This window comes from Apus apus, chromosome 15, assembly GCF_020740795.1.
Source record: "Apus apus isolate bApuApu2 chromosome 15, bApuApu2.pri.cur, whole genome shotgun sequence".
In the NCBI taxonomy this organism is placed as follows: Eukaryota; Metazoa; Chordata; class Aves; order Apodiformes; family Apodidae; genus Apus; species Apus apus.
Window position 1 is genome coordinate 14,610,084 of NC_067296.1, and position 15,384 is coordinate 14,625,467.

General features: G+C 42.5%; 1 protein-coding gene across 1 annotated transcript; it reads right to left on the minus strand.

The window, feature by feature from the left end:
* Positions 1-1,485: 1,485 nt before the first annotated feature.
* On the minus strand, positions 1,486-13,831 carry RAD21L1 (RAD21 cohesin complex component like 1). The gene is made up of 13 exons (XM_051633084.1): positions 13,688-13,831; positions 12,326-12,455; positions 10,911-11,010; positions 10,182-10,288; positions 9,607-9,792; positions 8,918-9,019; positions 7,883-7,996; positions 6,631-6,860; positions 5,208-5,310; positions 4,284-4,427; positions 3,510-3,598; positions 2,792-2,866; positions 1,486-1,680 (listed from the first exon to the last, which is right to left on the minus strand). The coding sequence occupies exons 1-13, from the start codon at positions 13,829-13,831 to the stop codon at positions 1,492-1,494; spliced, it is 1,713 nt and encodes a 570-aa protein (XP_051489044.1). The 3' UTR covers positions 1,486-1,491.
* Between the last annotated feature and the right edge of the window lie 1,553 nt (positions 13,832-15,384).

The window sequence follows — 15,384 nt, forward strand, 5'->3', positions numbered from 1 at the left end:
GCTTTGGGGGAAACAAAACCACCCAGTTTCTCCTTCCTTCCCTCCCTGGCCTGCAGTGCTCAGCTTCCCAAGCCCCCCTGGCACAGCCCCTGGACCCCCCAGCAGGGACTCGCTGGCCTCAGGTCTCTGCAGGAGAGGTTTTCTGGAGAGGTTTTTACCAAAAAGGGTCACTTTTCTCTCCCTTTGACCCACAAAACTACTTTCTCAATGGCAAAGAGGGTTTGACTAAGGATTAAGGATTGCTTATTTTATCAAATATTCCTACCTGGAATAAAGAAACTCAACTGAAAGGACCCCCAGGGCCAGCCAGCCTGAACCCCCGCCCATCCACCATTTTAAAGCCTTTTTACTCTGAGGAGACCCCTGGAAATCATCCCTCACATTCCCCAAACCCTGCACACGCAATAAATCAACACTCCCTTAGCAGGGACAGACACACAGGGGTGCAACTGAGGTGAGGGAGGATCATCCATCCTTCAAAATTTTCAGAAAAGCACCAAAACCCCTGACTCTCAGAGGGCAATCCCAATGGGTGGCTTCAGCAGGTGCCAGTTTTGGTCCTTCAGAACAAACCTCACTGAGCAAAGGCAACATTGTCTGGTGATTTTTATTGATTTCTTAATAAGAGACATCAGTGTCCCCAGAGCCCCACGACACTCTGGAGGGCTGAGCACACACAGCTGATCCCTGCCTCGCAGGTTTGAGCCAACTGACAAACACTGCCTTTACAAAATGACAGTTAAAGCCTTAAAACTTACCCTAAACTAGCTTAAAAAAAGCAAAGAACTCACAATATTTCAGTTAAACATCCATTTTTAAATAGGTATACACATAAATAAAAGGCTTAGTCTTTAAATAAATATGCTCCATGACATCTAAACCTGCAGGATTCCTAGGAAAGGATTCCTGTCAGAAGCTTACATGGCTCTTCCAGGGGTGGTGTAACTTTCCTCTGCCTGAACACACAAAACCTAGGCTGGAGACAGTATCTTCAAAAAATATTCCTTAAAATCTCAAATACTGAACATTTTTAAAGGAGTAATTTCATATAGAACTTCATATAGAAATTCTTCTGAGAAAGAGAGCTTAACAGACTTCTTTTATTGATGGTTTTAGATAATTAACACACACAGGCCCTATTTAAAATAATTTAATCTCCAAAGCTGGTCTCTGAGGAAGGTTTTTAAGGACTCCCATAATATCTCTCACAATTTGTTATGCATAGGATATATTTCAGTTATATAGTATTACCAGAATAAATGACTACTCATCACATAAACATATATTTAAAAAATAAACATGCTAGTGAACACCTTGGTGACCAATACTGAAGTAACACACCTGAACTTGGCAGTGGTCTGAAGGAAGGAGAGCTCTGCTCAGCTGCCACTGCTTGACAAGACTTGCAATCTTTTTTTCACCCCCAGGAAATACATTTCCTGGAAAATTTAAAATAAGATTGATTTCTCTTTTTAGCTGATCCACATGATTTCACTGGGTGCTGAACATGAGGCCTGGGGTGGCTGTGATGTCTGTGAAGGGAGCACTCTGATGAAGCTCAATAACCAACTGCTTCTTCAGGACCAGGAGGATGTAAAACTTGGCTGCTGTTTCTTTCCGGCTGCTTCTCCGGCAGAGCTCCTGGAAGCTGAAGGAATTCACGCCCGAGCTCTTCAGGTGCTGCATAAGGGAGAGAGGAAAATCAGTCAGGCTGGCATCACTTTCAGTGAAACCAGGTCCCACCAACTGGACAGTGCTGCTTGGAGGGAAAGTTCTTGAACACTTTGAGCAGGGCCTTGTCTTGGCATCTGTACAGAAGTGGCTCCTAATGTTTCCTTGCCATGGCACTGCTTGTTCCTGCAGGTGCCCCCAACATCTACACGTGCCCACAGGTCCAGGGGGTTCAATGCAGGTGTGAAACAGGCATGTGACAAAGCACATCCCTAATGGCTCTCCTGATTTAAAAGAATAAAAACCATCGTGGAGCCTGTTCTTTGGGTACCAGGTCCCAGCTCTGTCACAGGCCATGTCAGTCCCAGCTGGCTGAGTGTCACCACTGCTTGGTTTTTAATGGCTGCACTTCTGGGTCAGCATTTCCTTGTGGGTGTTGCACAGAACCTTTGAAATATGCTCCCATAAAATGATTTTTTAAAAAATACCAAGCAGGCTGTGAAGACAACAAGGGCTTAGCATTTCAGCAAAGACAGAAGATTCTAGTGATTCCAGCAGCTGTGGGAGAGGACACCATGTCAGGCTCTCAGAATCCTGGTTTCCTACACAAACACTCAGTTTTAATAATAAGAACATATTTAAATTATCTTAGTTACCATTCTATATTTTGCTAATAATCATGTTATTACATAAATAATACAAATACATACTTAAATACGGAAATATATCCATGTTTTATATGATATCAAATATTCTAGAAATTATAAATTCATATAATATATAAAATGTACATAAATATGTTTTATACTTTTCTATATTAAATACATTTTTATGCTTTTAAAATTGTATATGAGTATATATTATATAATATATAAATTGTACAACATATATATTATATAAATATAAATTTATTTATATATACGTATAGCATAAACATAAATATATAAACAACTAAATTAATATATACAGATAAATAATTTTTAATAACTGTGAAACAGGTACACACTGCATGTGAGAGGCAGCAACAAAAACAACAGTCTAAGCAGGAGATTTTCCCACATGGTCCAACTGAAAGCAACCCCTGGCTTTGGCACCTGGATACAAAACCCAGCTCTGGTACCTGTAAAGTTTTTAATAACTGAAGAGTTCTTTTGCTTCTTGTTTCTTCACAGTCTTTCCCATTCCTTGTTAGCTCCTTGAGAGGAAACAGAACAGAAGGTTAGACACCATGGGTAAAACCTAACACACCATGATGAGAAAAAGGACAAGAGTTCTAGGCTAACTGAAAATCCAGCTGGAGCTGGGCACTTTGAAGGCCATCCTTGGTATATCAGGGACCTATGACACCTCCATGGTCATAGGTCCATGGAGGCTTTGTGAAGCAGAGAAAAGAAAGTTAACTGTTTTTTCTGCTACAAAGGGACAGATCAGGTGCACGAAGGTGTGGGGTTCAATGGAAGTGGCCCCAGTGAGCCTTGGGAGGCAGCTTTACAAAACTGTTCTGCACAACTGAGATTCTGACAGTGTTTGTACTTGTCAAGGACCAAAAATGATGGTCAAAAATTTGGCTTTTAATTTGGGGCTTAACCTCTGAAATCGACAAGAGAATACTGCCCTTGTATCAGAGTGTTGGAGTATTCCCATGGCCAGTAAGTTGAGAAACTTCCCTTCTGATGGGAAGCACAGGCTGGAAGGAGCTGTCTCCCTCACAGACTGTTGAGCACTGGAATAAACATATCCCCGATTACCGAGATACAAAGTTCTTGACTGGCAAAAGAGCCTTTAACATTTCTGAGACAGAATCTCTGGACTAAGCTGGAGGTGTCAGCTTCGGGTACCTGTTCCTTGGCTGACTCTGCATGCTGGGGTTCAGCTGCTGGGCCCAGGGAGTGGGTGGCCAGGGAGGAGCTCTCTGAGAAAGCTGCTCCTTCCTGTTGGAGCAGGAAAGGGGATTAACAGGCATTGTGATTCATGTATCCAATGCACTTCTCAGTTACCTAAGCCTGCTCAAATAATTTATTGCCATCAACGTTTTCCAAATTGATTTCATAACTGCTATTTCTACCACATCTCTGCTCAGGAAGGACCTTGCCATGGTATTTATCCTACAGCTGAATCCACACCAAGGGGCACAGACACAGACCCTACATTTTCTGCTGCTGTTACATACAATTTTGTCATTCTTTTTCAACTTTAATGAGCCTCATGTTCTCCAAAGAACCCCCTTGGATGTTACCCTAAATAAACATGGCAGAAATAGATAATTTGTTACTTCTTTAGTATCTCCTCAATTTGAGACACAAAAGATAAAAATCATCTTTATAAAGGATAAAAATTATCTCTTCAGTACAAAAAGGCCATATTTCATATTAGGGTTCCCTTTATACTTAGTGATTAGACTGTAATCTATACTGATTAATAGACATTTTAATTAATAGTTTAACTCATGGCAAGAATCTTCCCAAGTACCTATAAATACACTTCCATGACACAAGCTGCTCAACTCTAGCATCCTTTTCAAACATATATTTGACATTTTAAAAATTGTTTCATATGGAACCCTAGCACAGAATGAAACAAAAAACCAATTAAGTCTCTAAAACTATGGAAACTGCTCACTAGAGTTGCACCACAGTTGTCATCAGCTTCATTTCTTTTATTCTGTGATGTCAACATAAACGAATCATTTCTATCTTTAATCTCAGTCTCAGAATGAGCTGCCTCTTGCAGGGAACTTGGCTCTTCTATCAGCATCTCTGTGTTAATAAGAAAAACAAGGTTTAAGACGAAATTGCTGTGAATTGCTGTCCTTGAAAAAAACACTGAAAGAGAAAAATCACACTCTAGCAATCCTTGAGACTATGAGCCAGTGAGTAAACATTGAATAAATATAATTTCCAGTAGGACCACTGGAGAAGAAGAACCTTCCAAGAGAGTTTTTCCTTTCCTAAAAATTGACCTTTAAGGACTTGCAGGAGGTGGTTTTGTTGATTAACCTCTGGGGCAGCCATTGGGATTGTACTTCTAGCAGAGCAAAGGAGTGAAAGCAGATCCAGCACCTTCTCAGGACATCTAAAATGGAACATTTATTCTGCTCTGATATTAACCAAAACACAATCTTCAAGATACAAATAGAAGTTATTCATATGAATTTGGGAATTTGGAGAGTGGTTTGACTGAACTCAGAATAAGTGGGAAGCTTTTTTTTATTAGGAAAAAAAAAAGTAAATCTGGAGTTTTGTAGACATATAGAGAAATCAAAGGTGAAACCAAAAATCCCTCCTTGTGGCATACCACAGGGAAGAACAGGACTTGCATTTCATTTCTGATCTAAGGAACAAAAGAACAGCAAAGTACTTGTAAGAGTAAAAAACTTTTTAAAAAATCAGCAGCCAATTTCCTTAACATTTAACTTCAGTGGCCTATAATTTGTAGAACACTGCACACAAATACCATCCACATGTCTCTCAAACCTTATGTAAGGCTGAAAGTATTTTATAATAGGTAGTTCTGCAAGAACAGAATTAAAATTTCACCTGTGGTATCTTGCTCATTTCTTGTTTCTTCAATTTCAGGCTCCTCCTGCATCCCATTCCCTCCCATCTCCGATCCGTTACTCTTGAAGCATTTTGCAAACAACTGAAAACAATTATTTTTGTTTGCTTTCAGAATAAAACATCAGATTATTTGCAAACATCAACACAGAGGTATGAACATGACTTGAATATTAATTACAACAACCTGGAATTTAGAGATTTGAATTAGGTGGTTCAAAAAAACTGCTTTTTTTTTTTTTAAGTAATTTCCTTCTGCAGCTTCAACTTTGGCAGAGAACTCCATGAAGAAACGTCTTAGGAGCAGCTTAGATTTTTTTCTTGAAGTAATGAAAGGATGGGTTGAAGTAAGGAGTAAGTAGGAGTAAGGAGGGATGAAAGAAAGGAACATCTGGAGTTATCTGTGAGAGTTTCTCTCCCCATGAACTGCTGTGTCAGTGTTTTTCATCCCCGTGAAGAGCAAGTTGCAGTTCTGCACCTCGGCTCTGAGTGGTGAAGCTGAGCTGCTGCAGAGAAGCAGCCCAGCTGGCTCCTGCAGCCCGGCCTCTCGGCTCCCTGAGCCACACACACCGCGGAGCATCTTAGCACCTTGTACACACCTTGATCTCCTTATCTCATCACCAGCTCTGAACTTACAGCTCCTTGATCTGTCAGATCCATCAGATACATGAGAGGCTTTGGCAGATCTTGTTTCTAGGAAACAATACATCTTTCCTGGGCAAAAAGAGCAGCAAGGTTCACAGCTGCAGGAGCCCACCCTGAACCAGCCAAGGTGACAGAGTGATCAGGAGCCTCCTTGCCCTCTAAAGGCAGGCTCCTGCCTGCTCTCCAGCTGGAAGCTTCAGCTCCAATTGGGGAAGTACAAAAGAAATTGGCATTCCATCTTTCCAAAGCCATTAACAATATCATAATAATGTTTCAGCTTTATGTACCTTTAGAGTAAATGCAGAAGAAAGATGTGGCCTTGTAGTGATGACAGTGCAGAAATACACCAGAAAATAATAAAACAAGGTTGAAAATAGGGACGAAATAGACAGAAATTTTTAAAAAGTGTATTAATGTACAATCAAGAGAGGTGCCAGTACGTGATGGAACATCAGCTCTCAGGTTTCTTTGTCTTTTTTTACTTGTAGTTGGAGATTAAAGCCATAAGCTCTACAGTTGGTGTTTCTGATAAAGCAGTTAATGGTGAGTATGCAAATAATCCCCAGGTCTCCAGCTGATCCCCAGGTCACCAACCAAACTGTACTTCAGAGCAGCACTGTCAGTGATGCTGAGCACCCCCAACTTGCCAGAAGTTCACATAAAACCAGGTCTGCAAGATCTCTCACAGTTGGCTCCTGGATATGCAGCCCTCCCACACTCTCTACAGTGGCACATGAACCAACAAGGAATGGATCTTTACCATTTGCAGCTTGGCATGAACCACAGGCTGCGCTGCGTGGGCCAGAAGTTTATCCACACCTCCTGACTTCTTCCACATCATGGTTTTTTTTGTTGGGGGTGCAAGGTCCAATGTAGCAAGGATGTCTGTGCAGTTGTTCAGTTGGTTGTATATAGCTTTGCAGCTAAGTTCCTTCTCTACATCCACAAGCAACTTCCTCTTTCTTTTCTTTTTTTTCCTCTGGGTGACACCTACATAGAGCAAGTATTAAATAAACAAACAAACAAATAATAAGGTCTATTCACAGAACACTTGGGCACCAAAAAGCAGGGTGAATCAAAGGGGCAGGCTGCTGACCTCCTGAAACCCTGCCCAGGCTTGAAATTCAAAGTTCAAGTGCATGGGCCATTCTTCAAAAGTTTTTATAAAGTCTACTCATAGTATTCTTGCACAGGAAACTCAGGTATGTTTGATTACAGAAGACATATGACTATTGTACTAAAGAACCAGGAACTTGAGGGCTTAATGAGAACACATGATACATCAACAAGACTGAAGCTATCTTTAATCCATCAGGAAGTTAATTGTTCCAAGAACTGCTGATGTACTCAACATGTTTCATTACCTAATAATTAATATCTCTGTCAGTTTAATTCTTTAGCAATTTAATTAAGATGTACATAGTAAACACAAAAGAGAGGCATGGATTGGTTATATTGCCATAACTTCCGGAATATTATTTTGGCAGGCTGGAAAATTCCAGTATTCTAAATAAGTGTCAACATGAACTTACTTGCTAACAGCCACCAACATGATAGGTGACATTTAGATTTACCCACAGAAGAAATGAAACATTTTTATTTTTGGGTCTTATTCAAGTTAAAGTTAACAAACCAAAATTTTACCAAGGACTGAAAGTTTTAAGATTGTGATTTTACACATAAAAATAACTGATGTGACACCAGCAACAAAAGTTCTTAATCTGAAATGTCAGTAACACTCATGAACAGGCCAGGCTTGTGCTGCTAGAACTGGAGAGCAAAAAAATCTTGATTTGGTACATGGAAGAAACTGTGAGCAGGGACTTGGGCAGATCAGATAAATAACTCAGTACTAGTTTTGTATTTTTGTTACCAGAAAATAGAACACTTGACAGCAGGAGCAGATAAAACCTGAAGTGAGAATAATCTGCTCTGCAAATATTTTCACTAACAAGAAGAAAAACAAACCTAGTTAACACAAACATTCAGCAAGAAACTGATCAAGTTCTGACCTGTATCATCAACAGGCTCAAGCACAAATCCTTCTTCTTCCCTCGGGAACAGCATTGTCTTGTTTGTTAGATGACTGACTTCCTTAATGCTGGTGTCTGCACAATTGGACTTAACTGTAAGAAAACCCAGCAAATAACCCAAATTAAAAAAAAAATTAAAAAAAAAAAAAAGTTTTCAAGATGGAATAATGCCTCAATCTCAGGACATGGAGATCAGACAAAAAATACCAGAATTAGAACACTCTTTTGTCTGTATCTCACAATAACCAGCAGTAACTCACGTTCTGCACTGCACACTTCCCCCTGCTGACACCAGAACCTGTCTGGGCAGGTGGTGGGATGGACTGAAGAGCTGATCTGGAAGAAACCCACCTGACAAAAAGTGTTTAATGGGGAAAGTCTTTAGTTTCAGTACATGTGCTTCCACTTCCAGGGAACAGCATGGCACTGTGGACATTTCTGTCAATGCAGAAGTACCAGGACTAGTTTGAGGAGGGGCATGTGCTGCTGTTTTCCCCTTGAAACTGATCCAGATTACTCAGTTGGAAAGTAACAGAGTGAAGGGGTATAAGGGTTTAAGGTATTGAAAAAAATAATCCAGAAACACGTTTAAAAAAATAATTTCATTGGTATCAAACCAAAAGAAGACTAACAACACCTTTAGGAACTACTAACATGTCATTTGTCACTGAAATGCTGTTGGTGATGCTCACAGTCAAAGCATGCTCTTATTCAGTTTCCCTTCCTTTACAAAAGTGGTCTCAGACTGTGGGAGCAGTGGGGTGGATCAATAGCACATCCAAGGGGATGTCATAGGCAAGTGTTCCTAAGCAATGTCAAGTTACAAATCTGGAGTCCTTAAGTCAAATGATATTATACATAAAATTGTGGATGAAGAGTATTGGGAAAACACAAGAGACACATGAGCAAAGGGAAAAGTTATGGGATAGCCTACAAAGCTGACTGTGAGTAACTTGAGGTGTCAGTGCAGACCCAGAGGGTCCGTGTTGGGCTGGAGCAGCAGGGTAGACTCACTGGCTGTGCTCTTCTCTGGCAGCTCCTGTGGCAAATGATGTTGTTCCTCCAGGTCAAGAATGTCTCTCTCCAGGCCATTCGGCTCGTCCCTCAACAGGATTTCTTAAACACAAAATGCATCATTTTAATCACCCTAAGCCTGAGTAGTCATGAAATAGCCTGATGCAGCCCAGAGTGACTTATTTAAGATTAATTCTGTGCAAACAAAGAAGCTCAGCTCCTGCAGATGGCTGCCAGTGACACGCCTGACCTCAACAGTACAAAAAGAAGAACCCTAGTCTGAAAAGTATGATATTTTGTTTTGTTTAAAAGGTATAAATCTCTAAGTACTGTAAAACACAGAGATGTAGAAGCTACTTTGTTGCTTTTGTTGCTACAACAATGAAGATTAAAAGGCTGCAGCATGTTGCCTTTCAAATTATAAATTAAATTGTTAAATATTAAGTATAAATTGGATGCCTTCAGTTCTAAAAAAAAATGGAATTATCTTCTTTAATACAAATTTACTTGGCAACATCTAAGTGATCATAGATTTAGTGACAAGTAGGAAGTAGAAGGAAGTATGAAAACAACAAAACATCTGGAATTTATGTTTGAAAACAATCGCTTTCATGCTGTCCTGTTTGTTTTCCTGTGAAAATACAAATATTTGGAAAGAAACTAATCCTGTTTTCTGTGGCAAACCCTACCAATCATATCTGCAGCATCTTCCTCATCTCCAAAACAGTCGTGCTCAAAACTCAGGGTGTCCTCAGGCAGTGCAGACTTGTCCCCATTCATACTCCCAGAGTTGTGATCACCCCCAAGGCTGTTGCTGCTCGTGAAGATGCTGGTGTCGAAGCAGCTCAGTTTTCTCTCTGCTTCTGGTTTTTCATCTGAACAAACACAGAATTTCTGATAGTTCATCTGCATGAATTTTTTTAAATGCATATTTATCCATTTCCTAGTTTTTCAAATAATTTTTAAATTATTCTAAGATATTCCACATCTCAGATGGAATAAACAAGACACAATTTTAGCTAAATCAGTACAAAAGCAGAAACTGTTGGCTTTGGTTCTCAGTCTCGATATCATATTCCTTAAGCAAAGTACATACGTGAAAATTTAAACACAAGACAGAATGACAGGCCAATCAACACAAGTATGAAGCAAAGCACTTTTGATAATAGCTTGTTCACATGAGGAAAGGGCTCTGACTGTACAAAATGTTGCAGAAAACACACCATTCCTTATAGAAAATTTCTAATTTCTCAACTTCTCTCACCAAAGTTTCTATCACAGAGAAGTATATTGCTTTCATAATCCTCTGCTAGTGTGATGTCTTCAGCTCTGCTCTGATTCAAGGCAAAATGCTCAGCAACATCAATGGCACTGATGAAAAAAAACATTATACAATATATAGGGTGAACTGAAACCCACTGACCGTTTAGCTGGAATTTTAAAACATGTTTCTAAACAGTCTTTAATCCTGATGCTTTATCATAAAAACCCAAAAGACAGCTTCTGTTCTCTGTGGCACTGAAAGTATCCTGGCCAATCCTCACTTCTGTGAAGAGAGAACAACTGTTTCCCAAAGCTGTTCACACTCAGGCCATTTAAGTTTTTATTGATAAAATTTCCTGCTTTTAATTTCCTCTAAAAGCTAAAAGTAAGCATATGGAAAACAGGTGCTATATGTTCTTTTAAACTTACACCTCCAAGCAAGGAGGCAGCTGCAAAGCTCCTGCACAGTCTCCTGTGTCCTCAGACAACTTGAAATGAGAAAATCCTCAACTCCACATTCAATACATGATCTCATTGAAAAGGTCTATTGATGAAACAGACTTGGAGGAACTCCACAAAAACAGTTCCTGTGACTGTAGCCCTGCAAAGCTGACTCAGGATTTAGGAGAATTAAGTTATCAAACAAAACAATTCCCCCCTAGTCTTGGTCAGATAATGGCAAAGATGTATTTTGCTTCTACAAATACTAAAATACTAGGGAAGTATTTACTTTAAATCAGGTAGTGGTGTTTCAAAGTCATGAAATTCTTCAGGTAATGTGATGGACTGATAAGCAGCTTCAGAGATTTCTTGTGGAAGGTCAACAAGTCCTAAAAGAAACAGACAGCATAACAAAGTAAGCAGGAATACAAGAAAAGTAATGTTCTTCCAAGTAGATATGAGGCCATAAACCTCTCAGGAAGGTCTGCTGCAATCCTAAATAACAAAAAGGTGAAGCTCTGTCACTTTGTCAACAGGATTCCAAATTGGAATTTAAATCCTTAATTTACATGTAGTTGAACAGCCATAATTTTACAGACACATACAAGAGAGTGCTTCTGCAGGACCTGAAATACTGTAAATACATGGGGTTTATGAGCAGCTACTTTAAGTCCCTGAAAGGTTTTTGTAGCTGACATCTAGCCTGGAGTCTCTCACTCCTCTCCAGATGAATTATTGCCTTTTCCTTCCCTCTGCAGTGTCTGGATCACACCATTTGCCAGCATCAAATAATTATGAAGTGAGACTGCAACTACTTGGTAATCAGAGAATCCTGGAACGACTGGGGTGAGAAGGGATTTCTGAAGGTCATCTAGTCCAACCTTTTGCTCCAAACAGGATTAATTTCTAAGCCCGATCACTTCTGTTTCTGCTGATGGAGTTTCCACAGCATCCCTGGACAGGCTGTTTCTGCAGTTCAGAGAATTTTTTCCTCCCTTTCTATCTAGTTGGAGTCTCCCTTGCTGCAGTTGTGACCGTTGCCTCTCGTTCTTGTGCAGTCCTCTCTAAGCTACTGTAGTATCTATTAAAAGTAGATAGTGCACTGTACTTATCTGAAGTGTTTCTTCTAGAGATTTCCAAATGTTTACAAATCGGAACTAACTAATTACAATCACATCCTTGAGATTATGGTAAAGTATGTACTCACTACTCTGCAAAAAGACCAGGTCACAAAGCACATTAAGGCTGGCAAGGGGTGCTGGTGTCCCATTCTGCGCCTTGTTTTAGACAGCAGTGCCTCCCCGATTGGTGCTGAAGTACAACAAATGTGCAGCCCCTTGGAAAGGATCCTGTCATCTCTCCCCCCTTCTCATCGGCTACATGGCTACAGCTCAACACACACTGTCAGATCTGGCACCAACACAATGCTAGACATGTTGTTGGTGTCATCAGATATTAAAATGAATTATCTAGCAATGGAGGCTGAATTCAAGCTTCTCTCATGCCACCACTTAAGATACTTCTTCTTTGGAAGGAGTCAAAGGCCTGAAATGGCATTAAATTAAGCCAGACTAAACACAGGCACCAATAAATTCCATTTCCTTTAGGATCAATAATGTGTATTTAATAGAAATACCCAAAATTTACTTTTACAATGAGAAGTGTGGAGGACAGGGAGGGAAAAAAGCAGAATTCTGTACATACCCGGGCGAAAAGCTGTCTTCATCTTTGTCAGAGCTTCAGTACAGTCTGCCAAGAGGTACTTTGCTTTCCTGTGGTAAATCCTCACTACTCCAAGGAGTAAGTGCCCAGAGGTTCGCAGAGCTATTGTAAACTTTGAGGATTTAAAAAGTTGTTTAGGAGTTAGTATCGTTGGCAAAAAAAAAAAATCAAAATTAAAATATTACAGTAACAGAGTTCTAAAATACACCAGTACAGAGCTCTACAAAATGCAGCAGGGCTTTGTACTGATGTAGAGCAGTGTGAACAGAAATTAATTCCCAGAGCCATGAACTTCCATGTTGCTTCTGTTCCTAAATGTTGCCACGCTGAAGGACAAGTCCTGACCTGATGCTCTTACTGTATCTAAAACATTTCAGCTGCCTGCCAACAGTGTGAGACATCCTGGAAGAGAAGGTAGCTGCACATATCCTAGCCTTCGACAGTTCAGGTATTTAAGTGAGCAGGCACTATAACAGCTATGCCCTTATTTATGCAAATAAAGGCCATAACTGTGCCCTTATCTATGCAAATTCTTCCTGCACCAAGCAACCTCAGGGTGGTCTTGCTGATGCTAAACAGGACAGCATGCAAAGGAAAAGTAGAGAGTACTTCATTAGCACCTCTTGGAAAACAATTCCAAATAATATCAAGATAACTTTACCAACATTATTAATCATAACCCCTGCAAGACAGGCAGTGAAATTCAGACTATCAAATATCAAGCAGGTATTTTAATGGAGAAAATAAAACCCCCTGCTTGCACCAGCTGGAAGCCTTGGATTGCCTGCACCATTGATTAGTGACAGTGCAAAGTGTTCCTCACTGTTCCCGCGGAAGCAGTTGCAACGGGGAGGCCAAGGACTGAGTCATGGGTACTCAGTGCCTGCATCTGTGCTTGCTTGAGTCACACCTTCCCTGATACACAGGGGACCTCAGCCTCTCACACAGAGTCTCTCCTAAGAACTGCATATGCTTAATTATATATTTAACAGCTTATGATGGGAGGCCTGGAAGAAGTCCACTGACAGGAGAAGGATGGCTACAGTATGGCAAAAGTTATTTATTACAAGATCAGCAAAAGCTGTACATCAATGTATGCCACAGATCTCCAGGAGTAAAATAGTAAGTAAAATATTTATAGTACTGTCATGTAACAGGACGGAGGTTTTACCCGAGTGAGAACTGAATAAAATCAGAGCAGGAGTTTACCTCACATTGGTTTGGAAATAGCCACAGGTTTGTCCTAAGTCAGCCTCAACAACAGCAACAGCCCCATCCCCTGTAGGAGATACACACCGCTACCTCAGAACTTAGCAGGAGGCCCCTCCTCATTTAACAGCATACCTTTGGAGACATGATCTTTTCGATGGTCGTCTCTAAATTGCACTCAAATATATGAGCTTTGGTGAGCTTCTTCTCCCAGTGGGCAGCGAGCCATATCTTGGCCAAGGGCCCGCGCTTGTTGACCAGCAAGTGCACGTAGAACATGGCGCCCGGGCCGAGGCTGCCGCCGCCTCGGGGCTTTCTTCTGATGGAAGGGTCCTCCAGCACGGAGCCGGGGTTTAGGACTTGAGGGAATACAAGGACCCGGTCGGGTGCTGAGGGGATGGAAAGGATTTAGTGGGACCCTGAGGGGGTTTGGGGACCCAGATCAGGACCTGAGGGTCTGAGAGGACTTAGTGCCACCCTCAGAAGACAGGGTGGGGGGTCTAGTGGGGCCTGAGGGAATGGTGGGGTCCAGGTCGGCCCTGAGGGGGCAGGAGGGATCTAACAGCACCTGAGGGGCTGGGCTGGCACAACTGGGTACTGAGGGGACAGGGAAGAGTGAATGGAACGTGGGGGGCTGGGGGAGCCAGGCTCGTGCTGCGGCAAGGGAGGGGCAGAGGGGAATGTAGCGGGGTCCTGAGGGGATGGGAGGGACCGTGCCAGGCGCTGAGGCCCCTGAAGGAGACGCGGCGGGCACGGAGGGGATGCGGGAGCCGGCGGGACGCGGCAGGGATGGGGGGTCGGGCGGGGCTCAGGACGGGCCCCTCAGGCTCCGCGCGGCCGCTCCCGCCAAAACGCAGCGGGAACAGCGCGGCGGGAGCGCGCGCCGAGCCCCGCCCGGCCCCCCGGGGGTCACGGCCGGTTCCGGGGAGTTCTCGGGGGTCCCGGCCCTCGCTGCCGCTCCCCGGGCGGGCTCCCCGCGAGGAGAAGCCCCTGCCGGGCTCCGCAGGGAGCTGCAGAGCTGCAGGCGCGGCCTCGGGGGCCCGGCAGGCAGCAGCGTTCCGGTGTGAGTGATTCACGGCTCCTTGCTGGGCTGGCGGGGAGACGCTCGCAGCTCCAGGAGCGGGGTGCTGCTCCCTCACTTTAGATTCCTGTGAACTGAGAGCACCTCCCCAGCACTTCCCTCTTGGTCTCTTTTGACCTTGACGTTTTACAAGCCTGCTTGGGACATGTCCCCCCATCTCTTTCTCTGCAGGTGAGCAGGTCTTCAGTGAAGGAAATCAGCAGAAGGAAAATAAAGATAGATATATATATATAGATATATATATATATATTTAAAAGCTTCAGATCTGATTTCTGTGCAGAGGGACAATGGTCAAGGTGTGCAGCCACCCACCTGTGTCAGCCACAGCCACCACCCAGAGGAAAAGGCAGGGTGTTTGCACACTTACATGTCACCGGCCACAAAAACACCCCTAGTTTGTCATTCCTCTGTTTCAGGCTTTCCATGTTTTGCTTTTATGTTCAGACAGAACCCAGGAAGTCTCCTGGTGCTCCCAAGCCCCAGCCCAGCACATCAGCTGTTGCCATATCACAAGGCACCTGTGGTTTCCCCAGCTCCCTGCTGGCCTGGTTAGCTGAAGATAATTAGATCTCAGTTATCACCAGGAAAGTTTTGAGCCTCTTCCCAGTGCAGCTCTGCAGCTGGTCTTAGTGAAAGGCTGGGCTCTGTCCCTCTGGCTCCTTGAGAGCAGAGAGTATCCTGGGATGTTGCTGTTTGGGGAGGGAAAGGGGTTTTCTGCTTATAAAACACCCTTGGAGCAATGCATCCCCAG